Genomic DNA, 18,862 nt, shown 5'->3' with positions numbered 1-18,862 from the left:
CGTCCTTTCCATGTAATGAGAGTCATTATTCCGCCGCACCACCATTGTCCTTTGAACCTGTACACAGACATCAAACTTGTAAAATAAAAAGACAGTGAATGTTAGCTGCGTTAGGCTCGCCTCCTGCTGCTTCTTATCTGTAATCTGGTGTCATCCGTGGTAATCAACTTCCTTTAAGTGTAGATTTGTAGGGAGGAATATTCTCACAGCGGGTTTTTAAGGTCTATGTCCTCTCCTGTCATCATTAATGATGAACGCCCAGAGGACATACATTTCAATCTTTATATATATATATATATATATATATATATATATATATAAAATTGTTTGTTGTTTGAGATGTATAGAACTTCTTTAGCTACATCATTCCACGCAAACTCATTACGAAGAGTAGTGGACCTAGTTCGCTTGTACGTGATAATGTGATTTCCGAGACCAAATGGTTTCATTTAAGGAATCCGTTTTACTGCACTTCACCAAAGGGTTACGGAGTCTACGCTGTTATCTCTAAAGTTAACGTAATGGAACAAAAGGTGTTTAGCTGAAAAAACACAGCCTGATTAATAAAGTTTATGTGGTTTAAAATAATCAGTGGCGTAAAAAAAATTAGCCGATGGTAATGACTGCTTAGAATAATACGCGGGTAATTAGTTTTTAATTAAATGGCTGGGGATAGAATTATCTTTACGTTGAGTGCATCAGTGGTTGATTTTCGTTACTGGCCAAGCCCTCCTTGACTATCGCACCAGTACATCTAGAATGACTGGGGACTCTAGGTTTTTAGGACTCTAGGTTTTAAGGACTTTAGGACTCTAGGTTTTTTAGGATTCAAGGTCCTTAGGACTCTAGGACTCTAGGTTTTTAGGCCTCTAGGTTTTTAGGTGCCAAAAGTATTTATTGGGCTTAGAGAGTTCTTCGATGCTTCTTATAATACGTTTAGTCTACAGACATTATAAATGGGGTACAGTAGGTATGAATGCATTAGGATACCCCACACATTTCACTTTCTTTGGTTAGAAAGCACTCTCTTCCGTAGTTACATGGTTGAGGATAGCGGAGCCAACAGTAACTATAAATACAAAAAATAGTACTGCGGTTTGTGGCCATACCTATTTTATTGGACAAGCATTGGAGATTATCAACCTCAAGATATTCAAACTTGTGGTATATACTTCCAAGAAATAATCCTATAAAACTATAAAAAAAATTAGATATTACTACAAATATTAATTTTGTTTTAGCATTTATAATTCTAGACTAGCATACCTATCGTCAAACTGCCTTCTCTGAATTTCCATAACTGTGACGAAAAGGTTTTGTGCTTTTCTAGAGATGGCAGGCATTCCAGGTTATACCGATTTACATTTTTAGAGTGATTTTAAAGCTTCTCTGTGTAATAATACAAGACAGTTTTCGCCACTCCTGAGATCCTAAGAGTCCAAGATCACTGTGAAATGGTCAACCTACCACCACCGATGATATAGAAATGATCAATAACCTTAAGAATCGGTTCATTACTAAATTACTCAAGAGTTTCTTTCTTCATGGTGGGTTTGAATGACTAAATACTTGCCAATTCCCGAAAACCACCCAAACCGTTCACTATAGCCCTGCAGTCATTGTTGGGCTTTGGTGACACCTTGTGGAGACGGTCTAGCTTGCATTTTTCCCTTTTCAGTTCACAGTCCATATTTTCAGTTCCTTACATTTTAATGGACATTATCGTCACTTTTTGGGCTGTAGAACCCTCTGATACCCTCATGCCCAGCAAACATTCTGATCTTCTAGAAAAGGATTGTGGATTGTAAATAAACGACTAACCTCTCCAACCATCACATAGACTTAGTGAAAGCGACTCACTAATGGTGGCTACCAAATTTTTCTAATAACGTTCCTTATGATAAAATCAGATATGACTAAATCAGAGTAGTATATGAAGAACGTGCGACCCTAAGATTCCGTGCATTTATTACCCCTGAAAACCAAATTTCCAGACCACATTTTTAAAAGCACAATCCTGACATATTGGCTTGACCTGTGAGGCCAACACTGGCCAGGGACAAATGGTCCCTTCTCGTAGGTTCACATTACATTCTCATTTCTCTTTCTACTGATTGACGTTCTCTCTACTGACCCAACTTCTACATCCTCAGCCTTCTAAGTTTGGAAATCGTTACTTCGCGTTATCTAATGATGACTAAACGGTTCTAGTAACCTTAGACATGAATATAAGAAGTTTTACAGAGAGATATTTCACTTTTTTTAAATAAAGTACTGTAATCTGGTGGAATTTTCCATCAATTACCATCTGAGATGTCTGAATTTAATCTTTAACCGCTGTCCCTGCTAATGAAATACCTATCGGTGGGAAAGGTGCCTTTGTGAACTCATTGAATTGTTAACAAAAATCAAGTGATTAGTAGAACAGTAGAGAAAAGTGATGCGTCACTCAATACACCCCACCTTTTTGAAGGATGTTTTAGCCAATCAGATTCTTCCAAAAGTAACGTAACAAAAAGAGGAAAGATAAATAATGGGGGGAGGGGGTCCTAAATCGTAACCTTTATTATAAATTGCATTAAAAACTGTATTTCTATACATCAGTGAACAGGGCCGGACTGGCGATGGGAAAATGGCCCTGGCCCTTTAAGGCTGTTGGCTGCCTGTTGACGTGAGTGTGGCTGATGGTTGGATATTTGTAAACTCACGTAAAATGGGGCTGGGTTTACCTAGCCGGAGACCACAAGTAGACACGACGAGTATCGGGCGCTGTTGGCCAATGTCACACCAGGCATTTGATCTATGTGCCAGATGTCTGGTCCAGGCCTGTCTGTAAAAGTAGTGATGGGTGAAGGTGATGGGTGAAGCCACAACACTACAGCATCATGTTTAAAACATGTGAGAGAACCTAGACTAAAGCGCGTACCGTCTGCCTCGTACTACAACAACACACTATTACACTTGCACATCTCTCTACGCGGCCTTGTGTTCTGGCACCGGGATTTGGAGACAGTTTCCTTTCTGGATTTAATTACATAAAGTCCGATCAAACGTAACATATAAACGATTCTTGTTAAGCAAAGGTCACCTGTGTTTGTCACACGGCAATCACAGAGTAAAACATCAGAAAAAGGGTAGTTTATGGTTTACGATTAACTGCTGGTCTTGTGATGGTAACCTGTGGTAACATATTAATCGTTACAGGTGTATCATGGTAATTATAAACCCGTGCCGCATAAAATTGTTTGTATTAATCAGTATAGGGAATCTTGGACATATCGCTGTAAGGAAGAGCCAGACCAAAGTGTCACTAAAGTTCTCGGAGATCGTTCTACATTAAAAAAATACATTTGTTGTTTCTCAAGTCAAGCACTTAAAACAACAAGACACGGACCAGCCATTGGACCGGATAAGGCCTTTTGGTCGATGATCTAAACCCGTTATTTTGATTATAGCACTTGCGCTTGTGGACCATGGGTGGCACAAAACCCTCATGGTCTCTTCATGGTTGGCCAGCTGCCTGAAAACCAGACCCTCATGTTGAAGAGTGAATTGCCCTTACAATGGGCAAATTAGATAGGCTAATCTGCTGTCAAATTCTATGTTTCTACCCATGTCACATCCGTAGATAAAACACAGTAACACCGTGAGTTGACCCCGTAGGTGACCTTCTGCGCTTCGGCCAACAGACTGTATGGTACAACAGCCTCATGTTTATTGAAAGAATGAATTTGTGGGTTTGGATTTGAACGCTGGCAATTTATCCTTGTTTGTTTTAAGATACAATATGGCATCACCAAATCCATTCTGTTTTAGAATTTTTGATGTCCACTTCTTTGGATATGTCCAGATGGTCAAAAATTAATGTGAAAATAAACTGTGATAATTATAATGGGGAGGTTATATCTGGTCATGGATTATGGCGGGTGTTAGATGTCACAGATTGGTTTTATAAACTAATCTTGCTCTGTCTTATGATCTTCGTGAAGCGCCAAATATGAAGCAGAGTTAATATTAGAAAAACTTCCGGCTAATGGCCAAAAATGGGGACAATTATTCATGTTTGTTAGTTAATGTAACCGTAAAACTAAACTTTGCCAACCATGTTCAATGTCATTATAATTACATCATTTTTACCTTGTTCTCCTAAAACCTGGAGACAAGAACCACTAGGCCTACCTTGTCTGCCCGTTTCTCCTGCTGTAAAGACTCAAACCTTAATCAGTCGTTGGTCTCGTCTTAGATTCAGGAGCCATATGTCTACCCCATGGATGTTTAAGTTCCCTTAATATTACCACACAAACCAGTTAAGTCAATAGTAAACTGGACTGACTGGTTAGAACCTCAGCGTGCGTTGGTAGTGTGTCGATTCAAGTCAACTTGAAGGTTGGTGGCTGGAGAACTTGACTTGAATATCAGCTCAAACCCTTGAATATCCCTTGTATGGTTGATATCCCTGCTTGAAAGCAGGTGACTCAACTAAGTGCACCTTTTAATGAAAGTCAAAATTTCCATGACGACCGGTAGTAGAGCCGTTTCGCGTGTCACTACATAGAATCTTCTCGATGGACCATTAAAGGGTTAATATTTCAAGAATCTCGGGGGCCGCTCACGGAGAAAGTTCCCCGAGAAAGTTCCCCGGTCTGTGTATAAATGCCCTTAGAGGGGAGAAGAAGACTGGGGGCACGAATTCCCTGTGGCCCCAAACTCACTTGTAGAATTTCCCAGCGACGGGACAGTTAACCCCCGGGCTTCAGGAAAGAAAAGAATAAATAAAGAATAGCCGCAGTTGTATCTTAATAAACACAACCCCCTCCCTGCCTCGTAGGGCGTCACAACCAGGCGGTGTCCGTTCATCCAGACTCCTAAATCACGCTACTGTTCCCAAAAACATAAAAAAAACCCAAAACATTCAAAACAAATCCTAAAAAGGGTGAGTTGGGATTGGACCAAAGTTTTACAACTTCTTAAAAATGTAAAAATCTGACTTCAAGAAGAGAAATCGGCCCCAAAAACGTAGAATACGCCTGATTTCCACCCATCGTACTCCCTATATTTATACTAACATTGCAATTATTATTTATATAGCGCCAGAAGATTCCATAGCGCTGTATAAAATGACAATAACTCCTCAAAATATACTTTTACAGAAGGAGAACAGGGACCTGCTCTTAAGAGCTTACAATCTACTCAGTTAAAGCTGCTGTCCCACTGACTCTGCTGACTTTAATACTTGTACCAGAATGCTTCCCGGAAATAATTCCTTAATCGCGTCAAGTTTGAACTGTTCATTCATTTTTCAGGGAATGCTTAATTGTCATGTGACACAAAGGCAGACGCTGATTGGTTGCTGCCAATGAAGCTGAAAAAGCTTTTTTTTAAAAATGCTTCTGTGTTGCTTTTCTCTGATAAAACATTTAGAAGAAAGAATAAAATAATGGCACTGCTCGTCTGCACGAGCCATATGCCTTTCCCATGCATGTTTAAATTTCCTCTACCAATTCTGCTGGGAGGCTGTTCCACCCATCCACCACCTTCTCAGTAAAATAAATGAATCACATTTATTTTCACTTAAATATTTCTTGTTCATATGTTTGTTTGCAAACATACTGATTTTTCAAAGTCCTAATTATTATTTTGGGGAATATTAGCCTCTTTTTCTGCTGCTATTAGAGTTATCAATAGAGGCTGGCGATTCTGGAGACCCAGATAGAGACATTTCAATAATTAAAGGGATTTAACAAAGTACAGAAGCTGAAGTTTAATTCAAAGGAGGAGAAATGTTAGAACAAGAGGTCAGAATTGAACACTTGAGGGTCAGAGGCTGAGATGGAATGTTAGGAAGTTTTACTTTACTGAGAGGGTGGTGGATCAGTGGGACAGCCTCCCAGCAGAAGTGGTAGAGGGTAATACAGCGAGGGGATTTAACATGCATGGGATAGACATACGGCTCCTGAATCTAAGACGAGACCAACGACTGATTAAGTTTTGAGTCTTTACAGCGGGAAAAACGGGCGACTAGCCGGGGGTCGAATGGGGGCTGATCTGCCGGCAGATTCTGTGTTTCTATGTAAGATTTTTTTTAAATCTCCTAAATACTGTAAAATCTATATTTAGTTATTCTATCGTAAAACACAAACCTTCGCCAACATACTAAGTTTTTTGTTTCCTGCCCTAAAACGCTGGCATCTGCTTCTTGCCAATTTTTTGGGTCTTTCGAAAAAGTTAGCGGTCGCACCGAACGCCATAATGTGTCTTTCCTTCACCATGAAAAGTATTAAAAACACAGAAATTACCAGGAATCTCACTGATTATTTTTAGAAGAATTTAAATGGGGAGTCATGATCATTTTTCTCACTGATTGTCAGCTCTTTTGATCAGTAAATTCCTTTACTTTATTGCAGTGTGTCTTGCCCATTGTACAAAATTGTTTAAAATAATAATAATAATAGTTATAATAATAATAATTATAATAATAGTTATAATAATAATAATTATAATAATAGTTATAATAATAATAATAATAATAATAATAATAATAATGTCTTATTTGTAACAAATACAAAAAAAATAACTAAAATACTAATTTTAACTTCGGTTTATTCTTAGTCGCCCTGAAGTGACCGGACGAAGCTAAGGAAGGTCATGGGATGACTCCAAAGCCCAAATCTATATGACTAAATATTAATCAGAATTATTTTTGACAAGAACAAAGTGGGAGGGCCTTACCATGTGGGCGGGACCTCAGTAGCCCCTCCCTCTTTCACTCATATAAAAACAAACTGCTGTTCAGAGCTTGACCCTATTCCATCCACACAACACTATGTCTGTAGTCGGAGCTGTGATCAAGAAAGTCTGGTGCATAAAGAAATATATTATTCTGGTCGCAACGCCACTGATTCTTTCACCGATACTCTTCACGCTACCACCACAGGTAAAGGCTGCCTTTTAACCCTTTTCGTTACAGAAGGAGTTAACGCTCAAAGACTCTTTGCAAGTTCATGAAATGAAGTCGAGGACGAGCTGATAAGTTGCACTTCCCCCTGGTCCTCAGAGGGTTAAAGGGGGGGGGGGGGGAAGCCAAAATGTTGCAATTGTGAATTATCAACTTAGTAATTCTAGTTTTTTTATTTAAAAAAAATATATATCTTGTGTCAAATATTTAGTTGATTTTTTGGCAATTTTTTTTTTCTGCCGTTTAACAAGATTTTTTTAAAATGTATTTTTAGATATTTTAAAATTAAAAAAAAAAAAAAAAAAGAGATAATGGGGGAATATTCAAAATGTGAAACAAATGTCGTAGCAATACATAGGACCTGCATCTTCTTAACTGTTCTGTATTTTATTTAATTCATTGATTTTGTGTGAACGTTATTTTTTTGGGTTGGTTTCCTGACGTATGTCAACCTCTTGCCTCATAAAACTATAAACCCCCCACCCCCCCCCCAAAAAAACAAAAAAAACCCTCAATGGTGTCTCCATATTGGCCCAAGGCTGTCCCTGGCAGTCTATTGTTTGCTGCCGCGAGATAAGATGTTAAAGGATATTTCAGGTTTTATCAGAATCAGAAGTTTTATCTCTTTAAAGATACTTGCGGAAAATAAATAGAATAGAATTTTATGGAAGTTGCCGTCTGCGGCGGTGATATTGGTGGGACTTTAATCCCGTTAGTTTCATTATATTTAATTAATAGATAAAATTCCAGTTGTTAGCTTTGTTGTGTTGCATTCTTACATAATTCCCTCCATATTAAAGTGACAGAAGCTCTCCTTCCCCCCACCGTGGAAATTTCCCATCGATAAACATTGCGGAATTCTTGCTGGGTTGCTCAAGGTGAGACCTTTAACCTGGGCTGTCTTCCGACTTATGGAGCGCCTACGGGAGACCATTCTTTACGGAATCTTTCATAACGGTTGAGTCACTAACATGTGGGTTTTTGAGAAGCTGAGGTTAAATCTAGCATCTCATGGACTTCACTTAGCATTGTGAAGGGCCTTCAAGATGCCCCTACATGATGGACCTTGTTCGGAAATGTATTGACATTTTCCCCTGACTTTGACTCCTGGTTTAGTCCTGCTTTAGTGAATAAACCCTTGAGATATAGGTCTAAATGGTTGGTGATACCTCTTATTGGGTCACCGTAGAAAAAAGAATGTAGACTTACCGAAGGTTTTTGGGTTCTCCGAATTCTCTTCATCTGATGGAACGATTCTAAAGGAAAGTCCTCTGAGGTCCTGATCTAATGTGATTCCACATGTGATTCCATGTGATTCCATGGTGGCGCCCCAAAAAAGTGTTTTTCCCCTCGGCTATAGACAGCATTTTTTCGGTCCTATTCTTCTGTATCCATTTTCCTTATGAACCACACTATGATTTCGCTGGAGCTTCGTCACTCTACCAAATTAGTCGCCCCATATCAACCTTACAATCCAAAATATAGGGTAGCCATATAAAGACCGATGTGGCACATGATATAAGACTTTGCCAGACACCCAACGCAGAAACCCAGCTTTACCTCTAGCTAACAGACCAATACTCCGCCTCGTACGCCACAATCTTCTTCTCACTGATCCCTCCTTGAGTGTAGACTCCACACACACTCACGCTATCACAGTAGTGAAAGAGAGAGAATTCTCAGCAGATTGGACTTACACTAATATCCAGTTCATTCACACTGACCTGAGGACGTACATATCTCTACACAATTGCTTAAACATAGATGACAGATCGGCCCCATTCGGCCCCCGTCGAGTCGCCCGTTTCTCCTGCTGTAAAGACTCAAACCTTAATCGGTCGTTGGTCTCGTCTTAGATTCAGGAGCCGTATGCCTATCCCATGCATGTATAAATCCCCTCGCTGTATTACCCTCTACCACATCTGCTGGGAGGCTGTTCCACTTATCTACCACCCTCTCAGTAAAGTAAAAATAGCCTAAAACAAAGTATGCACGTGAGCAGAATACCCTAAAACATCAAAACAAACTAAAAAAAAAAGAAAAAAAATCAATTCCATTCATTCATGGGACTTACTGCTTGTTTTTCCTCGTTAACCTCTGCTACTTACGGTGCATCGGTTGTGATTGCTCTACTTTCTACAAGCGTGGAATTGGGAACTGAACAATGACTCATTTATACAGGAAAGCGATTACATCAGCAAAAATATCTGGCAATGATCCTGTCCAGAGGGGCCAGGCAAAATCCTGCCTCTGGTTCCTGGACCGAGACCAGAGGCTACTCTTTTGGCTGTGAAGGGTAAATGTGAGGCTGATTCTAGTATTAATACTCCTTTAATGCCCCATAATCCACTTTCCTTAATCGGATTTAAAGTATCCTTTTGCAGAAAGAAATATAATTTCATATTTTCATGTTTTGGGTAAAAATAGACAAAAAAAGGCAATTGTGGTCAAAACCGCAGAACTTTTTGAATGGTATTTTTCTTTGATCTTGGCTCGAAATAATATCAATAAGGAAACCATCAGATCCAGTCTTCGGCTTTCACAAACTGTATTAATTTCATGTTCAACTAATGAAACTAATTTTGTTTAAATGTGTCCCTTTTTCCCCCTAAAATCGGCATTGTTCAGCCTCCCTGCGCCCTGAAATGTGGAAAATGGGCAGGACTTGGTGCATATGTGTGCATGCGCAGATGATGCCCGACTGGAAGTCCTCACCACCCTAAAACTGTTTAATCTATCGTGATTTTAGAAAAAAAATCTTGAACAGAAATCTTCTACAAGGTTACAGCTGAGAGGGTAGTAGATAGGTGGAAGAGCATCCCAGCAGAAGTCAAGGTTGGGGGGAGTTTAAACATGCATGGGATAGACATAAGGCTCCTGAACCTAAGACGAGACCGACGACTGATTAAGGTCTGAGTCTTTACAGCAGACTAGATGGGGCCGATCTGCCTGAAGAAGGTTCAGAAGGTTCCATGCATGGTGCAGAAGACCCCCTGTGGTCCACCTCTGGCCGTGGCTCCTCCAGATGTGCAGCCCTCGTTAGGTGCAGGTTTTGGATTAACCTGGCTTTGATTATTCAATTAAATATAGAAACATCCAGTTTGCCTTTGAGTTTCTGGATCTGTGTGTTTGGGCAGAAGATCACAGAGAACATTCTGTCCTCAGCCTGGGCTGCGTTTCCCGCTGATACGCAACCCCCGCAGACGGGTCCATCGTACATCTCGGATTCCCGCAGAATTGGTTGTTTTTTCTTATTTTCAAAAGCATTTTGGGGGGGGGGTTATTAAAAAAAACCCCAAAACTTTACCCCTCCAGCCCTCATCAACAGCCATGGCTAAAAACTGCTCAATTCCTTTAATAGAACTGAACAGATTCTTCTTTTTTCCCATTTAACTTCCCCTTCCAGTTGTGCTCCTGGATTCGTAGAAATGTATTTTTAAGCTGTTTACGTTATAATGACTTCCTATTGTCTATGTTGTGTTCGTCACATCTCTTATTTGTTGATATGTTTTTTTTTTTTATTGTGAAATCCCAGGTATTTAGGTTATCAATTATGTTAAAAAAAAATGTAAAGATATCTGCCGAGCCAACTGGGATTATTTTTTTTTAAAAAGAACCATTTTCAGTAAAAAATGTTCCTTTGTAAAAAGATAACGTGAATTATTATTACCGTAATTTCTATAAGAATAGATCCTTTTGATATATATTACTGTCTTTTATTTACAGGAAGGAAAATGCCTTTACGTGGTCTTATTGATGGCCCTTTACTGGTGTACGGAGGCCTTACCGCTGGCCGTGACTGCCTTGCTCCCAATAATCCTTTTTCCCTTCATGGGAATCCTTCCGTCCAGCAAAGTTTGCCCGCAGTACTTTTTAGACACAAACTTTCTGTTCCTTAGTGGGCTCATCATGGCAGCCGCAATCGAAGAGTGGAATCTTCATCGAAGAATCGCCCTGAAAGTCCTCATGTTAGTGGGTGTCCAGCCGTCAAGGTACAAAAATGGTGTCTCTTCTTGAGTTCATAGATTTTTCTTAGTTAATACATTTGTGTTTGGTACTTTTTTTGGTGTTTTAAACTATATTTATGTTTGAGATGCCGATGATTGAAAAATCTAATCAATGCTTGGAATCCAATGAAGTAGTAAAATTAAGTACCGTAATAACTCTTGTTAGCTTTCAGGAGCCCGGCACCCAACTTTTCTACCAAGGTAGTTGGAATCTCAGTTCATGCCAGAACTCACCGTCATGTTTGGGGGGTAGCTCACCCAAGTTCTATCTACAGAGTCTTGAGGGAGTACAATGTATCAGAACATCAACTTGACTGATGGACTTCATGACCAACTAGGCAGTAGTTGACAGTCAAGGTGAACGTAATGGCAGTTAAGAGGCTAATATCCAACTCAACAGCGCTCTACTCAACTGAGCTGTTTGTGAATGGATGAGTTGCTGTCCCTGTTGGATTAGTCCATGGGTTTGAGTTTGAGTCTATATGAAATCTTGAAGTGAAAGGGTAATTGTAGTTAGAGAACGTTGATAAAAAAAACTTCTGTTCCTTGGTCCAGGCTTATTCTAGGGATGATGATAACGACGGCTTTCCTTTCCATGTGGCTGAGTAACACCGCATCCACTGCTATGATGCTTCCCATTGCAAATGCCATCCTCAAAAGTCTGTTTGGTGAAAAATTCTGTGAAGATAAAGGAATGAAGAGTAATGAGGCTAGCTCAGGTAATAAGTTATGGAGAGTAATAGAAAACAGGTACAGTTGACACCAGGTTATGGTCCATGGCATGTGCCAAGATGATGACCTTAGAGCTCTAGAGCTTATGAACTTTGTTGAAGGGGAACTCACCCCCAAGTTTATACCCCACTAGAATCTCTTATGAAGATCCCATATCCACACTCGTAGACTTAGCACTCAGTAATGTGCCGTTAGTTATATAACAGATAAACACACCAAGCCAACACGAAAACATGCCTGTGATATGTTTACAAATACCTTGTGCATGTCTGGTAATAAGTAACCAATGATCCTAACATCCTAAGGTTGCTTTATGGTCGTGAAGACCTTATGGTCTGTGACATTCCCAGGATATACACCGATGATCCTAAAGGAGGAAATTCTAGACTTTGTGACCTGAGTTATTATCCATATTTTATTCCACATTCTTTCCAATTGATAATTAACAGAGAAGGAAAATGATGAGGCAGGGTATTGGTCTTGAATGATATAAGTGAATTCTCTGTAAAATCTCTAAACATCGCATTTTAATAAGTAACCCAGGAGGAAGACTTTGGTCCGTACATCCTGCACCTTCTTTTAGAATTTAAAGTACTTTATTTCAACTTGTTACTTATAAAATATAACAGGATTGATAAGTTCATGACTCGACTGTTTCTTCAGCGTATGTTCTGATGGAAGTTGCGCGTATGCCCGTTTTGATGAGTTGTTTTCATCTCGGCGAAGGTGGCAGGTCACACACGAACTCTTAGTAATACCAGAGACAGCCTATAACATAATTGTTTGGCATGCTTTCTAATACAGCAACTCTGTCTGTAGCTAAACCCGAGGGTACCTGCTTAAAGGAGCAGTCATGGTTGTCCCAGTTTCCAACTTCCTGATATCTCCGAGAGTCACTGTGCCCTGTAAGGTGTTTTTATGTCCTTCAGAGCTGCTTGGTCTATTCTCTGATCTATACCACTAGCCAATGGCATGGCTATATCATGTAGGGTTCACTCATGAACCCAGCATCTACATAATTCTGCATTAGAACCTCTAGAACGTGTGTAGAAGACCCAACTGTACTACCTGCCGCGTTGGCCCGTAAAATAACCTCAAGCCATCCCTGAACAGAAAAAGTCCCACCAAAATCAAGACAGCTGGGGTATATTAAAATATTACAGTGAGAATACCGCAAATACTTTAACAAGCAATTATTTCACTTTTAGTTAACTTGGAAAATGGTCTACATCCCGTGCCCACGGAAGTCCAATTCCTAACAGTCAATGAAGAAGAGTAAGTTCAACAAAATATCGGATATTCTAACGGTTCCTATGAAGAAGTATATTTATTTTTGGAATGATTATGTAGATGAGTCACCAGCTTCTTCCTACATAGGAATACATTTTTATATTATGGGGGGGGGTGGACTTTGTGCCCATGTGTACTTAACCATTTATCTCGTGGGTTATCTTTAAAGCAAAGATCTGCCGGAGAAGACAGATGTTAACATTGAGGTTCATCCCGACTTGATAAAGGAACGACAGTATCAGAATAACATCTGGAAGGCGTTTCTCATTTCAATCCCATACTCCGCCAGTATTGGAGGAACCGCGACTCTGACTGGGACCGCTCCTAACCTCATCCTCCTTGGGCAACTAAAGAGGTAACTAAAGAAGACGATGTAAAGTGTAACGCGTGAAAGGTAGTCTTTATATAACTTAATATCACCCAAAAAAGACCTTGTACTTGATCTTAAACAATTGAATATGTTGGGTTTTAACCCTTTATAGGTCTTAGGAAGGTTTTTTTTATTAAGACTTTTATTTTATTTTATTTATTTAGACTTCCTTTATGTTCAGCTGAGAAGGCGATGCATAGTCCCATCTGGCGTAAACTGATAATAACGGACTATTCTGGTCCAAAATGTTGAATACAAAGCAATCAATAATAGAATGTTGATCCAAATTTTAGTTAGCTATCGAAACAATGACTGTGATTTCCGACATTTGACGTCCGTCTGTCCTGTAAAGTTTTTTCCCAGGTTGTGACGTGGTAAACTTCGGTTCTTGGTTCATCTTTGCCTTTCCGCTAATGATTTTATTCCTTATTCTTGGATGGCTGTGGATCTCTCTTCTACATGGAGCAATAAGTCTGAGGTACCGTACCGCACAAGTCAAGTCCATTTTGACACCTACGTTAGGAAATTCCTACAAACCTGATTATTTTAAGGGCCTTCAGAATGTTCACATCTTTTCAGGGCTTGATACATTTCAACCAATTAGAGGCAAGAAAGCCCTTCTTCTAAATATACAGAATGAAGAAGAATGAAGTGCTTTGGTGGAATGATATTATTGTTACAGAGGTTAATGTAATGTGCTTTCAAATTCGTATCAGTTGTAAAAGACGGAAGAAGTCGGATATACGGTCAGATGCTGAGGCCAAAGCAAGAGACATCATACAGGAAGATTATCGCAAGCTTGGGCCAACAAAGTGAGTTCTTAACACAAAATTCATCATGCTGTCTTGGGTAATGGGCACGGAACCTCAGTGTCGGAATTCGGTTGGTTCTCTACATAGCAGTGTTCCATTGAGAATGTTCTTGACCATAAGCAGTCCAACTGCCAATGAAATAGCTTTAAAACAATGTTTTTTTTTATAATCATTATCTAGATTCTAAACTTTTAGTAGGATGTAGTTGCTCCTTTCATTCACTGACGGGATGGGTTGACACGATGAGAACCTTCACTTTATTTTACACGTCAAAGGAATAGAATCTGATGGCAGATTAGACCCCGTCGGCCCCCATCTAGTCGCCCGTTTCTCCTGCTGTAAAGACTCAAACCTTAATCAGTCGTTGGTCTCGTCTTAGATTCAGGAGCCGTGTGCCTATCCCATGCATGTTTAACCCCTTAAGGACAATGTGCGGTCCCTAAACCCATTGAAAACAATGCATTTTGAGCCCGTACATGTACAGGCTTTGTCATTAAGGGGTTAATATCCTCACTGTATTTTTATAGTAGGAGATACGCCAGATCTGCATCGTAGATTTTCACTTTACATGTGAATATTCAGAATCTAAAATTCTCTTATGTTCTCAGAAGTATCATTTTTTTTCCTGATTTTGCTTCCCTTTTTCAGTTTTGCAGAAAAAGCCGTCTTCTTCTTCTTCTGCCTATTTGCTCTCCTTCTGTTTACCAGAGATCCAAAATTCATTCCTGGATGGGCATCTGCGTTTACCCCTGGGTAAGTCAGACCCTAATATACATAGGCACGGATCATACTGCATAAACGTAGCACAGAAAGTAGGCAAAAATGGGGCGCGGGTACTAAAAATGGTTACAAAAATATACAAAATGACCAGCCAATCAGGAAGAGTATACTCTGTGGGTGCAGGAAAAAGATGTAAAAAAACCCACAACTTATTGACAGTTTTTGAAACTGTGGGAAATGTTGTAAATTTTGATGTTTATAAGTTCTTTAACGGTAGCGCCAAGCACACAATTTACACACCCGAGAGGAAGACCAAAGAGAGGTCTTTCCTTGTGCAAAGGTGGCAAAATCTGACTTGGCTTGCAAACGGTTTGGCCGGCCACCTTGCTTGGCACTTGCTCAGCTTGTTTCATGGGACCGGCCGGCTGCCCTGCTTCCATACCACCTAGACAGCCATTTTAGTAGTTGCGATTTTGGACGACAAAGTGTTAAACACACATTCAGGGCGTTGAAAAAATGTTAATCAGCTTTTCTTAATGCGGCGTAATACCGTAATCTAATTATTAACAATTCCTCTCGTTTCTTAGGTTTACCTCTGACGCTGTCACAGGTATCACAATAGTCATCATTCTGTTCTTTTTCCCGTCGAAGAAACCGTCATTAAAGTGGTGGTTTGATCTAAAAGGTACAGTAAGTGACGCCTGTGATATTATACAAAACCTACATTGTTTCGGGGTTTTTATCTTAATTTTAAAATTGTTACAAATAAAGTGTTGTTAGTGTTAAAACACATTTGTATATTTAACAGTAAATATAGTTCTAGTTTTTGCCCCCGATCTACTAGACAAAAACCCAGACTCCTTATCATACTGCCCTGTGGGAAATAATAGAATGGATCAGTCTAAACTACCCAGCCGGGAACTCTGACTAATGAAGTCTATGGAGGAACGGACCTCATTAGCATTGCCATAAAGCATCAGCTCAGTGCGGTGTTTGAGCCGGGAAAGTCAACCATAATATCACACGACTGACAGCAATGGTGGCTCCTCTGCAGATAAAGGGAGTTAATTTGGACAAAAGGAGATAAAACCAGGTTTTTGTCAATAATGACCAAAATTACTGCATACAGCGCTGGGGGGTTATTACAGTATACAACGCTGGGGGGTTATATTACTGTATACAGCTCTGGGGGTTATATTACTGTATGCAGCGCTGGGGGGTATATTACTGCATACAGTGCTGGGTTTATTACTGTATACAGCTCTGAGGGGTTATATTACTGTATACAGCTCTGGGGGGTTATATTACTGTATACAGTGCTGGGGTTATTACTGTATACAGCACTGGGGGGTTATATTACTGTATACAGCTCTGGGGGGTATATTACTGTATACAGCGCTGGGGGTTGTTACTGTATACAGCACTGGGGGTTATTGTATACAGCGCTAGGGGTTATTACTGTATAAAGCGCTGGGTCTATATTACTTTTGAGTTTTACTAAAGAAAAAATATTTTTCAATAGGACTCAATTCTTCTTTTTCTAGCTCCAAATATTGAAAATAAACCACTTTTATCCTGGAAGAAAGCCCAGGAAACAGTGCCTTGGAATATCATTTTGCTCCTCGGGGGAGGGTTTGCTATGGCAAAAGGCTGCGAGGTAAGCAGTTTGCATAGTTAAAATAACATCAATTTCACAAAAATAACATTTACAACAATATGCAGAACAGGGTAGACTAGTTCAATGAAATGTAAAAGAAGTTTTACTTTGCTGAGAGGGTAGTAGATAAGTAGAGTAGTCTTCAGGTAGAAGGCATTGATTACACATATATATATATAATATTTTTGTTAAAAATCACTGTGATAATCACCATGGTAGATCCGTAATAGGGCCCTGAACAGATCCCTTCCAATGGACCTCCATATATATTTATATATATAAAGTATATGTGTGTATGTATATATATATATATATATATATATATATATATATATATATATGTATTACTACAGGTACCACTAGTTATACTAATATGGTAGAAGAAAGCACAGCTCTTGTTTTTATTTCTGAGTGCTTATTTTCAGGTGTCTGGTCTGTCCACCTGGATAGGAGGCCGTCTGCAACCCCTTGAGGGTCTTCCTCCAGCCCTTGCTGTGCTCCTTGTCACCATACTAATTGCCTCCTTCACGGAATTCGCCAGTAACACTGCCACCATCATAGTCTTCCTCCCCGTCCTCTCAGAGCTGGTAAGTTTGCAGTTGCAACCATACAATGAAGTGTCTTCATCACAAGTAATGGTTGACCAAGATTTGCTCTCGAGCTATTTTTGTCCACCACAAACTCAGCCTTTCGATTCTTGCGTTGGTGGTCATTGTAGTCTAACTAGCCAGTTGTTTTTGAGAAGGGAAGAATAACGGTGAGACAGCTGACAAGCTACAGACTGGTCACTGATGATGTTAGGAATAATAGTTAAAAGATTCCTCCGAACGGGGGAACAATATGTGGAGCTGTTGAGAAGATGTCCAAGTCCCAAAGGACCTATTAAATCTTCTCAGAATCGGTTGATTGGAATCCTCTTACAAAACCTATTGTTCTGTTCCCTTAGGCTATTCGACTTAAAGTTAATCCACTTTATTTAATGATCCCTGGCACGGTCGGCTGCTCTTATGCATTCATGTTGCCGGTCTCCACTCCACCGAATTCGATTGCGTTTGCTACTGGACACTTGCTGGTCAAAGATATGGTGAGCTTCTTAATTAATTATTGCGGTTTTATGGTTCAAGAAGAAATTACTAGATTTTTTTACCCTTCATCATCTTTTAGAATGTGTCTAAATGGTCATCACTAGGAACCTATCCTCTGCCAACACTATTACTGTTCTCATGCCTGGTGTCAGGCCCAGATCGGCATGCTGGGCAAATGCCTGGTGGGCCCCTGCTTGACAGCGCTCCATACTCACCGCTGGGTTGGACGATTGAGTTCTGCTATGTGCTGCTGCCCTCTGCGTATCCAGTGAGATAGACATACGGCTCCTGAATCTAAAACGAGACCAAAGACTGACTAAGATTCGAGTCTTTACAGCAGGAAAAACTGGCAACTAGACGGGGTCCAAAGGGGCCGATTTGCCACAAATTCTAAACGTAGGCAAAAACCAATGGGGATTCACTTTAATTTTATTTTTTTAATAAATGCCTTGAACAGTTTTTATATTCCATATAAAAACAGATACTATTCTTCAATTGACGTTGGTTGTTTTTATTTGTTGTAGGCAAAAACGGGATTCATGATGAATTTGATGGGGGTGTTTCTTCTCAGCCTGGCCATGAACACATGGGCATCTAGTATTTTTCAGCTCGGAACGTTTCCCGACTGGGTTCCGATCCATTATCACAACGTAACAGCGCTGGCATCGAATATACAGAACCTTACTACGGGCGGGTGAGTGCCGAGATCGCCAGAGGAACTTCCTGCGAGCATTCGGGAAAATGGCGGCCTTTCTGAGGGAACTTCCTGCAGGTCAGCTCAACGAGAAAAGAAGACGCTAACACGGGACTGGAAACCTATTGGAGCAAAAAAAAATGATTTTTTTCCGCATCAAAACCTTCACTTCATCGAAAAAACAATATTTATTAAAAAAATTATTATTGCCACATAGCTTTTCCAAAGCTGGAAATTGATTCTCCCTGAAATAATTGTTTCATCTCCAAATTTCCCATTTTTATTGAACGTCTCCACAAACTAATACAAAAATGTTTTGTTTTTTTTTACCCGCAGGGCATAAAAATATTCATAAATTTATACTATTGGAATATTTTAATAATGCGCATCAGCTTAGTTGCTTTAGAGCTCTTTGTGCTGCTGTGCTTAGTGCTGTAATCGTCCTACAATATTTCCCAGAATGCACCCCTTTTCCATGACTTTAATGTCTCAATATATAGAGTTTCCAAGCAAATGAGTTGCCATTTTGTATTGAAATGT

General features: G+C 39.8%; 1 protein-coding gene across 1 annotated transcript; it reads left to right on the top strand.

Annotated features, from left to right (window-relative positions):
- Positions 1 to 6,823: 6,823 nt before the first annotated feature.
- LOC149280973 (Na(+)/dicarboxylate cotransporter 3-like) lies at positions 6,824 to 18,326 on the top strand. The gene is made up of 13 exons (XM_089499928.1): positions 6,824 to 6,934; positions 10,682 to 10,947; positions 11,518 to 11,681; positions 12,903 to 12,969; positions 13,154 to 13,339; positions 13,707 to 13,832; positions 14,071 to 14,166; positions 14,815 to 14,919; positions 15,474 to 15,571; positions 16,431 to 16,543; positions 16,969 to 17,130; positions 17,490 to 17,627; positions 18,153 to 18,326. Exons 1-13 carry the CDS (start codon positions 6,824 to 6,826, stop codon positions 18,324 to 18,326), a joined length of 1,806 nt encoding a protein of 601 aa, XP_089356054.1.
- Positions 18,327 to 18,862: the final 536 nt, after the last annotated feature.

Source organism: Sceloporus occidentalis, unplaced genomic scaffold (genome assembly GCF_023333645.1).
Source record: "Sceloporus occidentalis isolate IW3139 unplaced genomic scaffold, rSceOcc1.0.p SCAF_143, whole genome shotgun sequence".
In the NCBI taxonomy this organism is placed as follows: Eukaryota; Metazoa; Chordata; class Lepidosauria; order Squamata; family Phrynosomatidae; genus Sceloporus; species Sceloporus occidentalis.
The sequence above is the reverse complement of the archived record's forward strand: the minus strand, read 5'-3'. Positions and strand labels throughout refer to the sequence as shown.